At 40.8% G+C, this 21,681-nt stretch overlaps 1 protein-coding gene across 1 annotated transcript; it reads right to left on the minus strand.

The window, feature by feature from the left end:
- Nucleotides 1–887: 887 nt before the first annotated feature.
- On the minus strand, nucleotides 888–13,935 carry GASK1B (golgi associated kinase 1B; the record flags this gene model as incomplete). The annotated part of the gene is made up of 4 exons (XM_079534924.1): nucleotides 888–1,095; nucleotides 1,401–1,627; nucleotides 5,120–5,334; nucleotides 12,939–13,935. 4 exons carry the CDS (start codon nucleotides 13,933–13,935, stop codon nucleotides 888–890), a joined length of 1,647 nt encoding a protein of 548 aa, XP_079391050.1.
- Between the last annotated feature and the right edge of the window lie 7,746 nt (nucleotides 13,936–21,681).

Here is a 21,681-nt window from a genome sequence, read left to right on the forward strand (position 1 = left end):
CCTTTTGATAACATTCTAATAAACTGTGTCAAGAATGTTGCAAAAACAAACATTATACTTAATTTAGCAGCATATTTACACGAAGCCAGAGCTAAATTTCTAAAAATGAAATGGTGGTGCTAAAGGATGAGTCTGTGAGTAACACTCAGTTAATCAATAAGCAGAAATATCAGATGACCCAGTCAGACAACAAACCAACCTGCACTGGAAATAATACATTGTAAAAAATGACTCGTGACAAAATGTGTTCCACATCAGACAGGTGAAAACTGTATTTGTCAAATTAATTATTATTGTTAAAGCCAGATTTCCCTCTTTCTGATTCTAAATTTTCCTTGTGTCCAATGGAAATATAGCTTAAAAGAGATAAGTTCAGTCCTCAGATTTCAGAAGACCAAAATAAAACAAAATAATCATTTGGAAACGTTGGAATTGTAGTGTTCTTAATCAAACAGATGAATTCCTGTATGTTACAGCATGCAGATGTGATGGCAATTTTCACTGATGTACGAAGTGACTAAAATCTCTTCCCATTTAAATTTGCAGTAGAACATTACTGACTTGAATGAGGGAATCCAGACTAATGTGCTGAAAATCTTGTTGCTGATTTTCAAGTGGTTTAATAGGAGTGTTCATGGTGCATACTTATTTCTGCATCGTTTGTTGTATTATTTGACATTTTTTTAATTTCACTGACGACCTAGAAGTGCATTGCGTTGAGCTGCAGCTGATGTTTAAGTGATGCTTTTAAGCCACGTAAGGCTTCTTATTCAAAAATACATTTGGAAGTCTGGAAAAATAGAAGTTAAATAAATCTATGAAATAAATGAATTTTACTCTCGATTTTTGCCCCACACGAGTTATTTTAAGGACTGTCTCTCAGAAGCTCATTCATTCATGGGCAGTATTTTGGCTCCGTGTGCATTTATGTAAGTAAGAAGAATTTTGGACCTCCTTTCTATGACATCAATAAGCTTTTCAATTCCTTTTCTGCCTCCTTGGCTCTCCCAGTATACTTTGTCAAGGAACAAAGACTGAAGCAACTTCTCCCGTAAACGCTGGCTCCTCAGCACTGAAACTGCAGACTCAGGGAATCTGGAGGAGCACAAAGAAAATCATCAGTTTTGCCGTCGCTTTGAATTGCAATATTCACGTTGTGGTTTAGCAATCAGTTCTACGAATACAGACCGTGACTCAGCAAATGAAGTCCACGCATGCCTAATCATACATGAGTTAACTGTATCTTTTACACAACTAAGATTACTCACACATTTTTAGACACATCCTGTAAGTCGTTACACACTTCTTGCTGCTGCTATTTATTCCAGTAACTTAGCGTCCCTTGCTTTTAGATTATGATATGGCAACTCATTTGACAAAATTATTAACTTAAAGCTTACTCATTGATTCCTTGCAGTATTTTGAAGTCGAGATTGTCCTCACTTCTGTCAAAGAAACCTTTATTGGCTATGAAGGCCAAGTGCCTTTGATCGTGCCTTCTCTGCACTATGTGCGTCAAGTCAACGGCATCCTGATCACTGCATCTCAGAGCCAGTCCTTGCTGCACACAGGAATCCTCCTTCAGAGGTTTGAATCCACAGCAGTGTCTGTCTAGCCGGTTATAGATCTAAAACCAAGCACAGCAGAGCGCTGAGTGAGAACAGCATCAAAGTATTTGGGGCATGGTGCCACTGTCAGACATTGCTCACTAGCACAGCTGGCAAGAGAACAAGCCCAGAAGAAGCATAATTAAAGGCAGCACTGAAATGGCATTAACGACCTGGTCCACAGATTTCTCATACTGTTAAAAGCAATTTGCTAGACTGTGTATTGTATCCGTTTTATAGCCATGATTTGTTATGTCAGTAGAAATTCTTTGAAAATAATGGAACAATGCCACTTTGTAACTAGAATAACAATTGGGGAGTTTTTACCAAAGGCTGTAGGGTTTTTTTTACACGTCGTCTGTGGGAGCACAATAGAAATAGCATAGCCTGACAGACACAAAAGGCCTCAATTTTCTATCAGACATGCAAATTTTTTGTTCTTTTTAAAGATGGGTAAGGGGCACGTTAAACAGCCAGAAGGCACCAAATGCAGGAATGAAGAGGAGATTTGTAACCACAGAGAAGCCTCTGCAAGCTGCCCTGTGATGCATACTTTAATGACATCAAGGTCTGGACTGTTGTTTCCCATGGGAACACTCACTCAGTCATCACACAGCACTTAGCTGGAGGAATACATCTGGTCTAACTATAGCAGTGTAAATGCTAAGCATCTCTCCTGAGCTAGTCATTTCTGGTCCTCACGTAAACAATGACAAGAACTAAGCACTCCCTGAGCAAAGGATGCCATTTTAGGCTAACTGTTGAGCATGGAAAGATACATCATGCTTCACAGGTACTCCTATTTCCTGCTGATTAGATAACAGTATTGCCAGAACCCTGAATGCACAACTGGCCTCAATTGCCTTAAACAGCCTCACCTGGAACCTTCACACATTGCCCATGGGCCCAGGAGCCCTATTTAAGCTCAGGCTCAGCACTTCAGCTCTTTTAGGCCTTACTGGAGGTGCGTGTTCTTCTTGTCCTGTTACTTGGTGTTACTGGATAGCTGCATAGGGCTTCTGGCTTGATGACCCTGTGCCGTGTGCTAAACACTGCCAGGCCTGTTTTGTGGTTGCCCTCAACTCTAGGTTTGGTTTCTCCTGGGGACTAATCCTATTCTTATTCATAGGTGTTTTGGGAGCAGGAGTGAGGTAAGATGCATTTAGACTTCATGAATAAACTAACTATAGTAATTCTTTTTTTCTGCCCTTCTTGTTCACTATATAGTGATAACCTTTAAAACTGCTCTAGGCATGAAAATAATACTGCTCATGTAAGCACAAAGCCTTCTAAAATTAGTCTTATTTTTTGGCACCTCAGTGAAATGAAGTACTGTGACTTCTGATGGAGAACTGATAAATGTTTGAAAGGTCTCCCGTTATTGTTCATCAAATGAAAGCATGAGAGCTCTTTTTTCGTCTGAAGCATGTAGCACTGCTGCCACTGGTCTTGGTGGGAGTGTTTATTTTCAACTGAGAAAATCCTGGGAGAAGAACTAGATTTCTTTCTCTCTTTTCTGCTGCGCAGCATTGAGCAGGAACAAAAGACTGTTGCTTGATGCATCCTACCTCATTTCCCATAGAATTCATTGTCCAAAAGTGAAGGAACAGCTTCAAGACTCCTCTTGTACATAACCCTATTTCATCCTCACTGCATTTCATTGCGTGTGTTAAATAGACAAGTAGATTGTGTTCTTACAGATAGCCTTCTGCATGCACTGCAACATTACAGTGTTAAAACAGAGCAAGGTGATACTCTGGAACTGATATTGGAACCTTAACAGCTTGCTACTGATTTTTGATATATATTTATGTATGCACAAGAAAATTGAATTCATTTTTATTTTTTGTGTCCTTACTCCACCTGAGTTCTTGAAAAAGGCAAGCAAAGGCCAAAAACAAGCATTTGTCAGCCTGCTCCTATGGTTTACAGTATTTGAATCCAGAGATTAGGAACCTCGTTAAGAGCACCAAAGGCATTTCTTTGATAGAATTATGTTTAACCTTTCACTGTAGTACTAAATGATTTATGAAGCACTTTTTTTACAGCAGTGTTCTGGAGTTTACCAGACTAGGCTTTAGACTATTAAGGCTTTTTTTTGTTCTTGAACCAACTTAAGATTATTACATCTGATGGCCTCTTTAACTATCTTGAACAGTTTCAGACCATCATGGTGCTTATGCCCCTCAAGTTCTGAGATGTTAGACTATCTCCATAGCACAGCCCCTGTAAGCACATTACACAGGTACCTTAGTTCTTCAAATTCCCCTTCTATTTTCTGAATTATTCATTCTTATTCAATCTTATATGCACAGAGGACAAAAATTCCATCTTAGAATAGAATGGTTTTTTTTAACTGACCTCTCCTTCTAGAAAACAGGAATTCCCTTAAGAAGTTTAAAAACTTGACCTAGAAGATCTTAAAATTAAAAAACAGCACAGAACTGCTAAGAATTTTTAAACTGTTCAACAAGAGAACATTGGCATGAGAAAATTAACTGATGTATTCTGCTTTATTTCTGTTTGGGGTATATTGTGTTATGTTTAGAACCAAAATAATCCACGTGTGACTTTATGCTACTTTCTAAGAGTTTCTTGCTCATAGTAGAACTAAAGATGGAGTCTTTAAACAACTAACAATATATTTTCAGAGGAAAATTTCATGCTCTGTTTAACAAGACTGCAAAAATGCAAGCATAGGAAGCATTTGTTAATCCTATAACAGACTTGAGAAGGGCAGAGATAGGCTATTCATAAGGCAGAATGATTCTTATATTTCAAGAAATGAAACTCCATTAAAAAGTTGAATTATATGAGCGCTCAATCACAGTGCATAAAACTAGTGCTAAATTCAATTTTAAATACCAATAGCTTTATAGACGTCAGTAATTGCTGCAGGAGGCAGGCAGAGACAATTGGAAGCAATGCTAAGCGAGGTATAAAATCAGCTGCCAGCCATATATAGTTAGTTCAGCTCAGTCCTTATTAATACAGAGAGTGTATTAATGTCCTGCTGCGTAACTGTAGTCACATCATGATACCACAGGACAAAGCCCTAGTGTGGTGCTGCTTGGAAAGCAAATGCTGATGTGCAATACCGAACTGAAAAACAGCAGCTATGGTCATTAAGTCTAAACATTAAATCAATGGTAAATTTGTAAAAAGTCAGGAAATTTACTTCTACAGCTCTTGTCTTGACCCCAATTTCACCTGACCAAAGCTAAGCAGCTGAACCCTTTCTTATCATCAGTGTTTTACAGCTGTGAACACTATCAAGAACCATGTGCAGAGAAACACTGCCTGCCTCAGAGGTGAAGTAATACAAAACATCTCTAAGTGGGTCAGCCTGGTTTCTGATCTTTCCTTGACTACGAGTCATTTTGGACATTTTAATCAAATGTAACCAGGAGCAAGTTCAGATTGTGCATTTAAAAAAAAAAAAAGAATTTTCTAAGATCCCACGTGTCTTTCTGTGATTTTTGAGGCAGATATGTGTTCATTAAATGTCGTACCTGCAGAAGAAAATCGAAGACTGCCATCTTGGACCACTCATGGTGATGGATTTCAGTGCAGCCCCACTCATCTTTGGGAACTTTACCATTCTGCCAGCATTTCCGCTTCAGTAGTTGCTGATATTTTCCCCAGGTTAATCTCACTGAAGAGTGAGTATTGTTATCAGTCGGACTCAGGGAAGAATCCCAGAGAATAACAGGGCAGGCTTGACCAGCTGAAAAAGGAGAAATAGGTTGTAGTTATACTGGGATGCTGTCAGACTGACTTCAGACATTGCCTAAGCATCCACGATCACAGTGTTTTGCAGATGTGGCAGAAAAAATGTTGCCACAGGCTAATGACTGAACATCCTTTGGTTTATGTGGTCTTATTCCGCATCTAAAACCAGACACCAAAAGAATGGAAGAAGCACAGACAGATGCCTTCAGTGTACAGAAGGCTGTTTTTTTCCACTTGAAGGAGATTAACATATTAAGTCATACACTAAACCAAAGTATTACGAAGTGCACAGGTAGATTAATACCCTAATGCTGCTGTGAACCAACGGTGACGTTTCTGCAGTGAACTGATGATGATTTACAAGAGCTTAAAAACTTCTCTCAAAGTGCATTTTCCCATATAATGGGCATAAAAAGATTATAAATCCTATACTCAAAGTGGATTTATTCTGTTATTTTTAGTATTGTGGGCTTATAATGTATGATTTCACAGTCCTGAAGTGATGTATGAGAATACTGTAGTGTTAGCTCAGCATGAATAAACACCTTGACAATTTTATTATATTTTTTTCAGAGACTGATAGAAAATGAGAGCTGCTTTGTATAGCAACTATTTTGACTTTTTTTTTTTCCCTATATTGAGAGTGTTCCACTTTCCTTTGAAATCACTAAGTCGAGTGTATTAGCACTGCTGAATCCAAGTTTTATAGTATTTAGTGGGAAGAAACCACTGAAAAAGTTTAAAATAAGCTAAGAGATTTTTCATCCCATATCTAATAACAGGCATGCGTGTCCTCTAAGGAAAATTGGACAGTTTCACTGCCAATGCAATGCTCCTGTTGCTGCCTTAAGCAGTCAAGGACCGAGAACTGACTGGGGTTTATTAAAACTTTAAAATAAAATCTTGTTTTGCAGGAAGACCGAAATATGATGCCTTGTTACAGAGAATGGGAATCACTTGATTGCAAGCCAGTTATTTACTAGCAGGTGTTGAGATGTGTGTAAAGCTCTAGAATTCATTTATATCCAACTTGAAGGTCTTAAACCTACATGCCAAACGTGCAATTCATGCAGTCTAAACTATCTGTCCTCTGTATGTACTTGGGACATAAAGATGTATCTGAAAAGAAGCTCTCCTTTCCTCATGCAGGCAACGTGCTCCATGGCACTTTCTTCAGAGGCAACCTGGATTGATGTCAGAACACAGAAGATTGGCACCAGTGATGAACAGTGAGGTAGAAGGTGCCGATGTGAATCCTCCATCTGTAAGCAGTGAGGATGGTTGACGGATCTCCACACAGCACCTTCTTCTGACTGATCACAGTAAGTAAGAAATTTTCTTTGCCAATAACTAGCAGTGAATTATATTTGAAGATCCACCACTGTACTGCCAACAAAATAGAAGTGCACCAAAAGTAATGACTCCTATCTTACTGTGTTGGTCCATGATGCCAGAGGAGGATGTTGGTGGTACAGCAGTAGAACCTTCCCACCAATATTCCTTTATATTCTGTTGCCATGTGACAGATGGCAGCAGAGGGGCAGTCTAACAAAATGGCATCTGATGTGGAAGTGCATATATAGCACAGGTGTGCCACTGAATTCCTCCGCGTGGGAAAAACAGCATCCACTGACATTTATCAGTGCTTGCTGAACGCTTAGGAGATTAACAGTGGATGTGAGCATGGTGAGGGCTGGATGGTGTGCTTCAGCAGTGGTGACTGTGGGTCACCTCTGCTGGTAAGATTTTGTCGAGTGCGACATGCAGGCTCCTGTTCATTGCCATTGAAAACACACAGCTAGTGATGGTGACTGTTGAAAAAGAGAGCTTTGTAGCTGAGAATTTGTTCTATCAAGTAATGGTATTGTGCTCTTTGTATCTGTTGTAGTGTCCATGGAAATAAATAGGAGGCATTACTTTTGGAATGATTTAGGATGTTAGACTCCATGCACAATCACGTCCCAGTGTCTGCTCCATTAAGAGAGACTAAGTAGAGAAAAATAAACTCTTTTCCGACACCAGAATGTACTTGATCGTCTCTATGCCATAACATATGCATACAAGGTAGTCCTCAAATCAAGGCAAATTGTGGCTCTTTAACTCCCCTCCTTGATTAGATCCTTGATTTGTCCTTTTTGAACCCAAAAAGTGCCCTTTTACTACGATCAGCATCACGCATCAAAGGAAACATGCTGATGGGAGAGGAACAGTGCTGAGCACTCCCGTAAAATCAAGCTCCTTTTCTACTGAGATGCCTGAATGAGTGTTTAGGAGTTTAATTTCCTAATTCCTAGCCGTTTCCCAATCTCCCTCACTCTGTCTCCATCACTGATACTGCAGATACTTAAGTCAGGTCAGCCATCAGCTAAGCCTCTTTTCCAAGGCTGCTGGAGAAGGTCTATAAAAGCATTGCAAAATGGCACAAATGCAAAAAAAAAAATATATATATATATAGTCAAAAAACCAGCTTCCTTCAGGATCAAATCTGATCTGTTTTTGGACCTTTGTCAGCAGCTTAAATAAGCAACTTGCAACTTTTTCAACAAATCAAATATGTAAACCGCCTTCTAAGAAAACAAACATCTCCTTTTTACTCAAAGGGGGCATGATAAACAATGGTAATATTAATAATGGTATTATTATTGTATATATTATATAATATAAAATTATATATACAATATTAACAATAGTAATATAAGTAATAGTGATATACTTGAATAATATCTTAGTTTCCAATATGATAAAAAAAAAAAAATTAAAGAGCAAGATTAAATACAGGAAATGTTTGCATTCCAGAGGAAATGAGAGTAGAAAAGATGAGCCAAAATAAAATGTTTCAACTCTGTAATCTAAATTGAATTATGGGAATACGAAACAGCAGCTTCGGTAAAGAGCAGCGACAAATTTTTGACACTAGCAGGAAAACACAAATTTGCTGAATTAAAGCAGATAAGGGGATGATTCACAGCTGTATGACTTGGCACGAACCCATGGAGATAGGCAGTTCTTCTGATTCAAACCTCCTGAGGATGGGGCTAGAGTTAACAGAGCAGTGGAAAACAAGGCCCAACCAAGAGCACCAAGTCTGATACAGCCAGACCTGAGGAGGTCCAGCACACTTCAGAATAAGTCCATTTGTCCTGAGTGGGCCTGTTCCCTAATCAGTTTTATATAGTAACACAAAGGGTTGCTGTTTTTCTGTTGCTGCAGCTGCACTGTGGCTCTAATTACCAAGAATGCCATGGTTGCCTGTTACTGAAGGACCTAAGGACTGAAAAAACTCCTGAGAAATTCACAGTGAGAGAAGGAAATACTAAGAGGGAGACAGGGAAACTTACTCGAAGCAGATTAACTTCATTTTCTTTTCACCTGCTGCTTTAGATCCATTTAACTAGTTGGCTACCTGAAGATGAAATGAGCTGGAAAACTGCATGAAAGAGGCTTTCAGAATTTGTACTGGAATCTGCTTCCCAATAATCTGTGTGGATTTTTCCAGCATCAAAATATTTCTACAAATTGATTTGGTCCTTAGAAGGTCCAGCTGCAGGGAATCCAAAGCTGAATACAGAAACCCCAGGTCACCACATTTGGCTGCCCCAAGGTACTCAGACCACTCTGTTCACAGTTAAGCAATGTGCCACTGCTTGGCTTCTTCTACATCAGCATTATCTCAGAGATCCACGTGCCGTGTCACTTTAAAATTGGACTGCATGCTGCTTCACCACACAGATGCTCTTGCTAATGTTATTCTTCTACCTTGTCTGCTAACTTACAGCAGACTAACTTTCAAAGAAAATACTTTCGAAGGTACCCAAGAGACCTTCAGTAAGAAAGCAGTTATTTCAGGAGGTGCTTGGAGCCCTTTTCAAACTCATCACTGTTAGCTGCAATGCAGTGCGGTTTACTGCTGTCACATTTAAAAGGAACAGTTTAGTTGCCCACGTAACTTTTATGGAAAGCTGAGGGAGTCTGACAGCAGCATTTGGACTTGAGAGTTTTAGATTATGTTCTGAGAAAAAATATAAAGTACAGAAGCAGAAAGGACATGATTTAGGTCATTTATTTATCCTACCTGTACACCTTATTTGCAAAATTTGACCTGTGTGCACATGGGCATTCAAATTAAGGAATACATCAAATGTGTATTAGTTGACCTCCAGAATATGGACTTACACACAAACATCTCTACTCAACAAGATACTGGAAATATACCTCTGGTACCCTTGGAGACATGTATGACATGATGGTGATGTATGTATCACATGATGGTGTAAGTTGTTCAGGCTGACAGAAGTAGCACGGATAAACTGAAGCACTTTAAAGCATTTTAAATGCATAAGGCAATGCTAGGTTTTTCTTGTTCTTTGCCTTAAAATTAATGACATTCATAACACCTTTACCTGCTGTTGTGCAACTTTTGGTGGAATGACAAATGCAGGCTGATAGCGTAAGGTACAGTGGTGAAAAACCTATGGCTCTATTCATCATCCTGTAGAGGCCAGCAAAGCAAAACAAGTATTCCCAGTGAGCTATCTGTCTCATGAGTTATTCACCTATTTGCACTTAACTAGCCATGAAAAGTATTAGTCAAAGGAAGACCTTCTGGCACATTTCAGGAACAAAAAGTTCTGGGCAAACAGTTGGCTCAGTCTCAGCTAACAGAGGTTCCACTGAATTGAATATACATGTGCGCAGTCTTCTCACAGGATCAAACATATTTAGCCAAATTTACCATAGAAAACTGTGGGTTAGAGAGGTTGTCAGCATGCTCAGGCCTTAGGCAAAGAGATGTAACAAAACTGTGCAGCAGTTGCTGTGTGTTAGTGAGGAAGGCTGTGTAAGAGCTCAGCATTATGGTAAGGTCCAAGGGACCCAATTCTCTCCGTTTGGCAATCAGCTGCAGGAAAGGAGCAAAGCCCTCCAGCCGTTATCGCTTCGTCTGTGGCTCGGGGCACAGCAAACCCTGGCAGCTGCTGAGCTAGAACCTGTGCTGACGACCATACTTGGCTTGTATGGATTAAAGTTGGTCTGTGACTAAGATGTGCTACATAGCAAGAACACTTGAGGCTCTTCTGTTCTTCAGGTTAGGATTATGAAATAATGAAGGCTCTCCATCCTGAGGTATGCCAGAACTTATACACACAAAGGGCCATTCTCTGCTTTCTTCCACAGCACCTGGAGTTTTATAGTTCTTGCTGTTTCACAGACAAATAATTTGTTTATAGGTGTCTCGGAGCTCACAATGTGTTCATGCTATGTAGATAGCAATAGGAGTAATGAGTATCTACTTGTGTATGCCCAGAATTGTGCTCACTGCCTGTAACTTGAAAGGGCTTTGCCCACTTGTACACCCCAGGATATTTACATTAGGCCACTTAATTACAAAAATGAGAGAGTTATCATACCTGATTTGTCTATGCATGATGAAAAAATAACATAACCTTCCCCAAAAAAGTTTTAGTTAACATCTAGGAGGGTTTACAATTAACTAAGAAATGAGAGGGCTATGAACAGAGAACTTGCATACAGTCTTCTGCTAGACTTTTAAAGAAAAACCCACCAGTGAGGGAATTGTGGGAATAAAGGAAACGAAATCTGTGTATGGGTTTATATGTGATTCTTTGAAACTGCTTGCGACAAAATGGAAGACAGTTTTGAAAAGCCTGTTTTTTAAGATTTTAATGCTACATCAAACACGTCCTGTTGCATCACATCACAAGTGAGGCAAGCTAAAGGGATGTGTCATGGGGAGAGAGATGTCAGTTCAGAAATTGTGTACGTTTGTTCACAGTCTCTAATCATGTAGCACTCTCTTTGTCATGTGAACAACCATGAATAACACAAGCTAGCCTGTAATAATCTTAGGAGTGCCCACCTCATCTTAAATGCATGCAAGCTACAGAAATGAGCTCGCTAATTGTTCACATTGTTTTTAAGAACACAGTTTTGTTAATTTTGTCAACGTGAAGATGGTTTCAAGATTATGCCAAATATAAGCATGCAAATAGTAGTGAGCTCAAGTACATATGAGGCATCTGAGCACCAGAACATTTTGAGGCTAAAGAAATGGAGAGACAAGGTACAGTAACTGTTCCAAATCCTCCGTTCGCTCTTTGGCTGGAAAAAATGAAGTGGGACCAAAATAATGTTATTTCTCTTCTCATCACCTAGCAACACTCTTCTTGCTATAGGAACGTAGCCAGTTATGTGGAATGGAAAATAAAAGACAGCAGAATGACTCTGTCTGTCCCAGACAGTCCAAAACATACTGTAAGGTGACAGACGCCGTGCAACACAGTGTGCAATTAGCCTAATGGCCGTTCACAGAGACTTGCAGTCTGTCATCTCTGCAGCCGCGCTGCGCAGAATTCCTCAAACTGAACTACCTTAATTCCTCATGACAGCTCTATAGCGACGAATCTTGTGCCTAAAAATAAACTGGGCATAATGTATCTTCCATGCCCTGCAAGTATGAATAATATTCAGAAGCCACTGAACTGTTATTCCTAGAGATTCATTCACATTGTTGTACAGGCTGCCAAAAGGGACGTTTACAAAGCAGGAACAAATCAGAGATCACTAGGTCCTCTTCCTGCTATCAGATTTTAGAAAGCCATTCCTGTGTTACTTGTTTCTCTTTTTTTTTAAGACCAGCTGAAATAGAAATATTTCCTTTAAGCTAATTTCAGCAGTAAGAAATGAACAGCAAAGACAAATAGCCAGCCACTTTAGCAATGATTCACTAAAATGCAACGTAGTCCTTTTGGGCTGTGATTTGTGACTGAACAAAAATAGCAATTAGGCTGCAGACATTTAAGTAGCTGTCTTAGATGTAGACTTCTAACTTGCATTGCATGTCTGAATCTATCTTTAATTTCTCTATGGGATAGCAAGCCAAAGTTTTCATTGAAAACTGTTTAAACCGCTGGTGTTAACAGGCATATTGCAACAATTCCTGCAAGTATTTCTCTGTCTAGATAATATATAATATGTAATGAGCCTCAAAACATCAAGCAGGATTCAATGAGACATAGTAGTTTTTTAAGTATGAGGGGAGAGAGGATAATATTAAAAAATAAGTAGTGCCCGGAGGCATTAGTAGCATGCAAGTAGCATCAAGCTTCAGGAAGTTCTCCTACCTTTTTAAGTAGGTTGTTACCTGACAAAATACAAAGCCTTTTGCCTACCACCTGTTTGACAGATGAATTCTTGTGTTCCCTTCCGATAATATTTTATTAAAGTCAAATCTAAGAGATGAAAAAAATAAAAGGCAAATATCCAATGAATCAGAAGGAACCTTTTGGAATTTCTTTAGTCAGTCTGTACAATGCCATGCGACATACATGTGACTCTCTCTTTTTTATCATTACTAATTTTTTTTTCCTGGACAGTGAATCATTACTGCTCTCAGCAACTCAACTGGTTTTGTATTTATTCTAAATTTGGAAGTACTGCACCATTTGGACAGCACGATTACCTGACAGAAACTACAGACACGTCAGCTTTACACCCTTCTAACAGTGGGATTAGTTCTCGGACTAGCTGCTGTCCTGTGGTTAATGTGGGATGGGGGAGCTGAAAATCATAGGAATGCATTACCTTGGAAGAACGCCGATTTCCTGCTCACAGAAGGTAAGCTCCTGTTGAGCCCCAAGATCCTATCCAAGTGAAAGGCAAACACTTCACTCATGTCAAGGGGTCTTTTGATGATGCCGCAGTGCCCCTGATTACAGGCAGTTCCTGTGGTGCTGGGACCCCTCTCAAACACTACCAGGACAGCTTTATGGGAAGGTAGTTCTTGGATGCTCTCTATCCGAGAATCTGCCAACATACGCATGCTTAGAATGTCTTCTTTGCTCAGCCACGAGGGAGAGCTCTCGCTGTAAATCCTGATGTTACTTTCTTCAGCCTGAGGCTGTGCCTTAATCCTCCCAGAAATTCCCCCAGGTCTCTGGTGTCCCCTTTCCCTGACTGCCATTTCTTTATGCTGGAGTATATCCAGTTGGTGGTTTTTTGCCTCCAGAGCTGCTGCTGCTCCTATGGCACCCACAGCGTGAATGTCCCTCCCTGGCTGCTGGAAAAAGATCTCTTTTTGGCCAGTGAAAGCGGCTTTTGGAAAGTGCTGCCCATAGGACAATGGGACTGCATGCTTCTTCCTGCTCTTTGGCTTCACCGTGCCTCGGATATTGGCAGGCTTGCTGCGCTTGGACCGTAGGGTGATATAAACCACGTTAGGTGGCACCAAGGTCCCATTGCCATCCAGATTGGGCTCCTGGAAGCTGGGTGGTGACAGGGTGCTGTCCAGTGGGATGCCCAGAAAAGAAGTTTGCACTGCATCCTGGAGACTTCTGGAACTGATCGTTTCATATCCTCCTTTGTGCTGGGGTAAAACGTGGCCCACTTGACTGACGAGGAATCCCAGGTAGATCACACATGCAGTGCCCAACAGCAGATTCCTCCTTGTCCTCAGGCGCCTGCAAGTCCACAGCCTCAGTGTCCGTGGGGAGCACAGGCGACAGATAAACAAGTTTTTTATTTTACCTGGCTGATCAAAGAAGGTCATTTCTCTAGTGAATCTGCATGATGAAAACAGCATACAGTCTTCTGTACACTCCAGCCAGGATGCTGATGCATGATTTCCCTTCTCTGTTTTCTATTTCTCCTTTTCCAGAAAGCTTCCTGCATGGGTGATGGACGGAGACTATGGATATGCCTGGGAATGTGTTTAGTACTAAGGATGCTGACACTCCACGTCTGCAAGCCGTTGAATTCTTATCAGCCACCACAGGGCAAGTGATTGGTTTCAGAGAATGAATGGAGCCAGCTACGTAAGCAAAGTTTACTCACTTGTAGTCTAAAATATCTGAAAGATATTTCAAAGATTTGCAAACTGCAAAAAGAAAATGGTTAATAGTACCATTTCATTTCATTACACACATTCAGCATCCGTGGTTCTATATTTAAAGAGACAGAAGTTCTAAATGAGACAATATGCATCTAGAAATGTTCCAGAATACATCTTTCACTTTCTAGTTACAATGTAAATTAAACACCAAAATCACAAAATACAGGCTCAAACTGTAATCTCAGCTAGCTGTCTTCCAACATTAGAAGAAAAGCTTATCAAATCCAAATTGTCATTTTTTTCTTATAAGACAGTCTTTACTAAAGCTCATGTTATGGAAATGCTGTAAATTACACACTACTAACAAGCAGTAACTGTAGTAGTTAAATATGCATGTACTCAGTAATACAAAAATAAAGTAGCAGTAACAAATTTCCCTAGTTTAATGTAAATACAGTTCATATTACTTGTAAATCCACATTAAAAATGAAAGATATTTAATTCTTTACACTCTTGTGAAGCCATAAAATAGGATCTAGCAATAGTTTTTCAAATAAAATCACAGTACCTTATATACCCTTTCAAAGAAACAAAGATAGAATAAGTGCATACACTATACTTATTGCTATAAAAAGAATAAAACCTCTTACCTATTCAGCTTGACTCATCCTTTGTCCTGGTGAATTCCTTAGGTTAATAAAAATAACTTAGTAAAACTGACATTCTCAAAGAATGCTAGCCCATATTTCAGTTTTAAGTATAGTTCACATTTATGTACTTCATTACAAGCCAAATACTGTTTGGAACCGAACCGTGCTGAGAGGTTGTTTGCATACGAACTGCTATAAACTTACATGAACCTCACGTTATGGGAAAAAAAAAAAAAGCCCTCTTCTATTTTAAATTCTGTAATGAAAAGTTCTGTGAAGTAAGTGCCTTCCAAAAGTACATTCCATCTGTTTCTAACTCCTGAGGGCCCTCTAGTGCACCGCGCACAAATGAGCAGAAGAAATCCCCATTTTTCCAGGGTTTTCTTTTTATAAGAAGGCCCTCTGCATTTTGAAATGTTTGAGAATCATACGTTCTTGCGAGGAGAAACAAACAGTGGCTTTTAAAATGCTACCAATGTGCTACTAAACAGGAGGGTTTTCTATTTGAGCTTTCCAAAATGAGGACAGCACAGTCACTGTGCAGATAGGAGAGTCGAGGCAGTAAGAAGAGCTTGTGCAGAGCTGAGCAGTGAGACAGTGGTGAAGCTATGACTTCTGACTCCTTGTCTGGCATAAGCACAAAACAATAAAATGGATATGTTTGCTGCAATTAAACTAATAGGCACGTTGCCTGTTCCACAATTAACACCCTAGGGGGATCAGACTGATTGAAGAATAGACTTATGTTTCACATGGGTCTAATTTGAGTTACAAAACTTTGCGAGTGGATTTTTTTCACTGACCACCACTTTTCTTTACTTAATTCAAGAAGCTCCGGATGAGTCTATCAATAATATCAGTATAAATATGGCTAATCTTGCTTTAAATTGTTTACACTTTAAAAGGGTTGCATGATATGGACCTTCTCAAATCAGCCTTACAGGTTGGAGGGTCCTGCTGAAAGGTGGAATGGTCATTGAAGAGGTGCCAGCTTTGACCAAGAGAGAACATAAATGGGTCCTATGAATGGCCTCCTGTGTTCCACCTAAGAAAGAAACAAAGTGAGTGCTAAATATCAGCAAGTTATACGGGTAAAATCAGGGCACGGAGCATATTTGCACATACACATAAAGTCTTTTGAAATGCTTAAGACAGGTTTCTCTCTTTAAAGATAAATAATGGGAAGTAAACAGACCATTTAAACAAATCAGCATGAAGGTTGTAACCACTCTACTTCTTTCAACTATCTCAGCATGTTGTTATTTTTTTCACCTTGCATTGCTAGTGGCACAGGCCGGGGATTGTATCACACTGCAACAGTATATGTGAGTGTCCAGTTCCTGCGTGCGGACTGTACAATTGCCTGTGCATGGCAATCAAGCAGTTGTGAAACACTGCCTGTTCCAGTTACTAATACTTTTCCTTTGGCGTGGCATTTCTTTTAAATTTTGTAATCTACGCAATCTTCTTACAGGAATTCTTTAAAGATTATCTGGTGGAAATTATAAAGGGATACGGGATATTTCTTTCCTTCCTGAGTTCCTTTGTAGCCTAGAAGCTAAAATGTGCCGTACCCACTGATGTGCAGTGTTGATCACTGAAGTTTTTTTTTTTTATGATTGCTGTGACTATGGCTGTAGTATTTTCTTAATTTTTCATGTTCAGGAAAGAGAATTCTTTCTTGTTAAATGTATTGAAATGAACGGTTGCATGTGTTCAGCTACATAGAATTCAGTCTCTTGTTAACTGCACAGATATTTGCATCTAAATTTCTTTTCTGGATCTTTAAAAGATAACACATTCAGACATTGTTTATCTCAGTGATTGTGTAGAGCTCCAGTGCCCTACTAGATTTCACAAAATAACCAACAAATGGCTATGGGCTTGTTTGGAAAACAAACTTTTCTTTGTGTTTCAGGAAAGATAAAGACACGTTTGTTCTTTGGTAGAATTCTTCTTTCTTGTATAACTACTAACACAAAGATGCAGCAGGGCACAAAAGTGGGCCGAAAGGGTCATTTCTCTGTGTTCACAAAAAGTCTGGAGTATTGTTTTGGAAGAATAGACTGAACTATGAGAGCTGTCTCATCCAACACTGACCTCAATTGTTGCACCTATACATAGCTTACAAGTCAGTGTTTATTTCTTGCTGCAAACTATTTTCATGGTATTGCCATCAGTGTCCATTAAAGTCAGCTTCTTCTCATGTCACTTCTTTATATACCAATATTCCACAGCCAGTGTTATCTATTCCTAAGCCTAGGGGCACTGGAATACCAAACCTAATATTGGATTGGATGGAATGGAAAAGGGCAATGGATGGAAGAGGGGAAATTAGGAAGTTGTTTCCAGTTCTTTTCATTCCTAGACACAGAACAGCTGAATTTTTTGAACCTTTTTTGTCTTGTTATAACTGCTGAAACACAGCAGCATCAGTGTGCTCATTTATAGAAGAAACCAGATCAGTTTGTGTTCGTCACAGGGGCAGATATTCACGTTGAAATGGCTGAGGAATGGCGCAGTGCTGGCTGTGCGGGGCCAACGGGCCTGCAGGAAGAAAAGGAGTCATTATTATAGTTAACATGGATTTTGGAACGCAGTGCTTGTGCTCGTGCTGGGCTTATGCTGTGTTTTTAAGGCTGTCAACGTGAGCTGGCATCTGGGAACTGTACTTTGAGAGGACAGAGATGTTTGCTTCGTTACTAAACATGCTGACTAATAAGTCTGTGCTTTAATTGCTGCGGGTCAAATCCTTACAGGGCAAACAGCGAGAAAGCTCCGTGATATGCGCGTGAAATATTTCCTTTTTACGACTTGATTATTGAACAATGCGGCAGCTTACGGCGGCCGCTCACCTCAGCCCGGGTGCATGGACGGATGCCGGCCGCCTAGCCGGGGACAGAGGGCGGAGGCGGGCCGACCCGGGGGGCGGGGCATGGCGGGCGGGAGGCCGGAGCGGCGGGGCGGCCGGTGAGGCGGTGTGGCGGGGTTGGGGTGGGCAGCGGGGCTGCGGGACGGGCGCCCGTCGGGGCCGTTGCTGTCGGCCTCTCCACAAGCGGTGTCTGAGCGCTTGGCTTGCGGGAGCCCGGGGAAGCGCAGCCGCGCTCTGCTCGCTCGTGTTCCGCCTAATGGCGGCCTTGGGGCAATGGCAGCCTGCTGCTAGGAGGGCAGACTCTGGCAACGTGGTGAGCACGTTTTTCCGTGCTGCGTGCTTAGCGAAAGCGTTGCCTGTCTTTGGAAAGCGTGGTCGTAGGGAAGAGCAGAAACACTCAGCTCATCGGGAAAGGTCTTGGAGAATATGGCCTGTGAGGAGAGACTGAAGGAACTGGGGCTGTTCAGTCTGGGGAAGAGGAGGCTGAGGGGAGACCATATTGCTCTCTTCAAAACGCCTGAAAGGTGCCTCCAGTGAGAGTGGGGTCGGTCTCTTCTCACAGGTGGCAGGACGAGGGGAAATGGCCTCAAGTTAAGCCAGGGTAAGTTTAGGTTGGATATGAGGAAACACTTCTTTACAGAAAGGGCTGTTAAGCACTGGAATGGGCTCCCCAAGAAGGCGGTTGAGTCCCCATTCCTGGACGTGTTTAAGAACCGTTTGGAAGTGGTGCTCAGGGACATGATTTAGCAAAGGGCTGTTAGAGTTAGGGTAGGATGGTCAGGTTGTGGTTGGACTCGATGATCTTTAAGGTCTTTTTCCAAACTGAGTGATTCTATGAGCAGTGGGCCCGGTGTCACCTGAGCAAGCTGCTGTGTCACCAAGGAGCCAACAGGAGCCTCCTCAAATGAGGATGAAAATATCCATCCTGAATGGGAAATGTGGCATAGGAAAAATGTGCAAATTAGCAGTGTTAGATACAGCTTCTAAGCAAATCAAGTGAGCGTGAGCACTTTCAGATTGTGGCAGTACTGTGGATCCAGCTTGCAATGGCTTCTTGCTTATACAGCTGTTTGTAAGGACTGCACCGCTGTGTTACTGTTGCGGAGAGTGAAGGTAATAGTCACAGAATGGCTTGGCTTGGACCTCAGTGCCCACCCTGTCCCTACTCCCTGCTGTGGGTGGTTGCCCAGGCTGTGCTCAGGCTGCCCAGGGCCTGGTTCAGTCTGGCCTTGAGCATCTCCAGGGGTGGGTGTATGGGAACTGCTGAGTCAGGGCCTGAAGCTCTGATTGATCACCTGAGGCGAGCCATGAGTCAGCCAGAGGAGCACAGGTGAAGGCAATTCAACTGTGCTTCCTGGCTGCACCCCTCCTAGACCTATTGAAGAGCTGGCTACCAATGGGGAAGGATCTCTTCTGGAGATCGCTTCTGCTGGTGTTTTGTGGGTGAGCCCAGGGTAGGGGTAAGCCTACCATTTATTCTCTTTTGTTATCACAGTCTGCTTTGCCTAACTTGTTTATTTTGTGGTTATAACATCCTAATATTCTTTGATTATACAGTGGGGCATCCCAACCTTTTCTGGGCAGCCTGTGCCAGGACCTCATGTCCCTCTGTGTGAAGGAACATGGTGGCGTATTCCTGAGGAAACAGTGAAAACAGAGAACACGAACTTTTAGTGAGTTAGGCCATTGGAGTTACTGGGATAAAGCCAATGTATACAAACAAAACTATATTTCCTCTGTAGTTCAGAAACCCTGAAATACCTTTCAGCTACTTACAGAACTTCTTTTGGTAACTGTGACAACTGTCTGTGACTTGCAGATACAAGCACTGTGTTCTGACATCCTGGCAACTTCAGCTATAGCCCTGCTGTGCATATGTTAGCTGTAAGCCATTGGAGGTGCGTAAGCTTATTCATCTGGCAATTACAGGATTGTAGACAACACAAGAGGTTTTTCAGGAGTCCTCTGAAACTCTCAGAACAAGACTAAGGTTATTGACCCGGTACGTGCAAACAGAAGTGCAGTTGACTTAATGCTGTATTTCAGTACATTATTTGCTCTTGACACTGGATCATAGATTAATTTTAATTTAGAAGGGACCACTGACAGTCATATAGTTCAACTCCCCACTTAAAGCAGTGCTGTCACTGAAGCTCATCCAGTTGCTCGAGGTCTTGTCCAGCTGAACTTGCTCTTGAACTCATTAAAATGGAGTTGGAAGTTGGCCCTGACGTTTAGCTAAATTTGGAGAGTAAGTACCCAAAACCTTGGAGAGCTGCAGAGTTTTTATCAGACTGAATGGAGCATGCTCCTCCTCAATTAACTGAAATGTGTGGGTTTTGTGTCATAGTTATAGTTCTACAGTTGTGCTATTGTCTTCAGTGTGCATTTTTTTATATCCGTTCGATACCATCTTGCCCTGCATCACACAGATTTTCTCCTAGTGGATATAAGAATGAAGTATTTTTAATGTGACGTTTATATGTAATTAAAAAAATCAAAAAGGATGACAAGCCATTTTGAATTTGAAAGGTTCTTAATATTTTAAGTGAATAATGACTTATTTATACTTATTTATCTAAAAACTGAACCCTTATCTAAGAACTTATCTAAGAACTGAACCCTGCACTCAGAGAGATGCAATGTGATCAGCTTTATTTTTATGTCTTTAATAGCATAAAGGCTTTTCTTGTGGAAAAAGCCAGCCTTAGTGCCTTACGTGAAAGGCATTTAACATGCTATGAGTCAGTGCTGATGGCATGAAGCTAGCTGATGTAAGCCTTTATCTATTCTGATTTATTCTTGTGATGTCACAAGGTGTTTCTCAGCCTGCGAGTTCAGTCTTGGAAGAAATCTCAGCCTTATTATATCCACTGACAAAGTGGAAGTTTTCCCAGGCAAAACGTACTTTACAGAATCTTTAAGTATAGCGAAAATCATCTGGTGGAGGTTATCTTCTAAATAAGTAAGGAAAGTGAAGTGTAAATGAGAAAAAGAGAACTGAAATACCTGTGCCATTGTACCTTTGCAGTAAGTCGTCTAGATGTCATTTGTGGTTTTTTCAGAAGTATTTAATGAAAAAATGATCTTTCATGGCGAGAAACTAATTGGTAACAGTACTTGTGTGACTGAACTTTTCACTCGCTAATACGACTGATTAAATTCAGCCAGCACTGATGATTCTGCTGAAGCTTAGATAAAAGCACTATCTCAGCAGATGTGGTTCTCAGTGTTCTAAGGACTGCAGAGCAGCTGAGGCTGGAGGGTTAAGCAAGATGAAAGCACATGCTGTGGCTCAGCTCTTCCTTTTTCGCAGAGTACAGTTGCAGCACCCCTTAGCTGATTTGGCAAAATTTCCTCCATCCTTTTTTAGCTTCTTTCCTCCAGGCAGCACTTGGTCCACTACACTGGGGAGTTTCAGACTGCAGTGGGAAGTCATTACAATGAGAATAAGCAGCGTTACATCAACAACAGGATTGCGTACCTCTATAAATATGTCCCTTTATACTCAGAGTAATTGTTTGTTTTTAACAGTGGAAATCTCTCATTGAAAAAAGGAAGTCTAGAGGATAAACAACCACTAAATTACCTACTGCCAGTTAAATATCGTATTGCAGATTACAGTTCCAAGTGCTTTTCCTATTTGTTTCTTACATGTTTGCTTTTCTTGGATAGTTATCTTCAGAGGCACTTTTTCTGTCAAATGCATATCAGAGGTGTATGGGACACTTCTGTTGAGTGTAACCTCAAGGTGAATCTCCAACCAAAAGAACAAAAGAAGAGGTTGTTATGAGATGAAAAAAATCTGTGGCTATTACTTGTAATTCTTTGAAATGAAAGAAGAAACTGTTGAGGCAGCTTGTCCTGCTACTCAAAGGGAAAGATGAACCTTTATTCCTGCTTTATACCAACTAGAGCAGTTCCTGTGGTTTGCTTATAGTCTATGTGAAGCTCACTATGGCAATCTGTTGAATC

This window comes from Tetrao urogallus, assembly GCF_951394365.1.
Source record: "Tetrao urogallus genome assembly, chromosome: 4".
NCBI lineage: Eukaryota > Metazoa > Chordata > Aves > Galliformes > Phasianidae > Tetrao > Tetrao urogallus.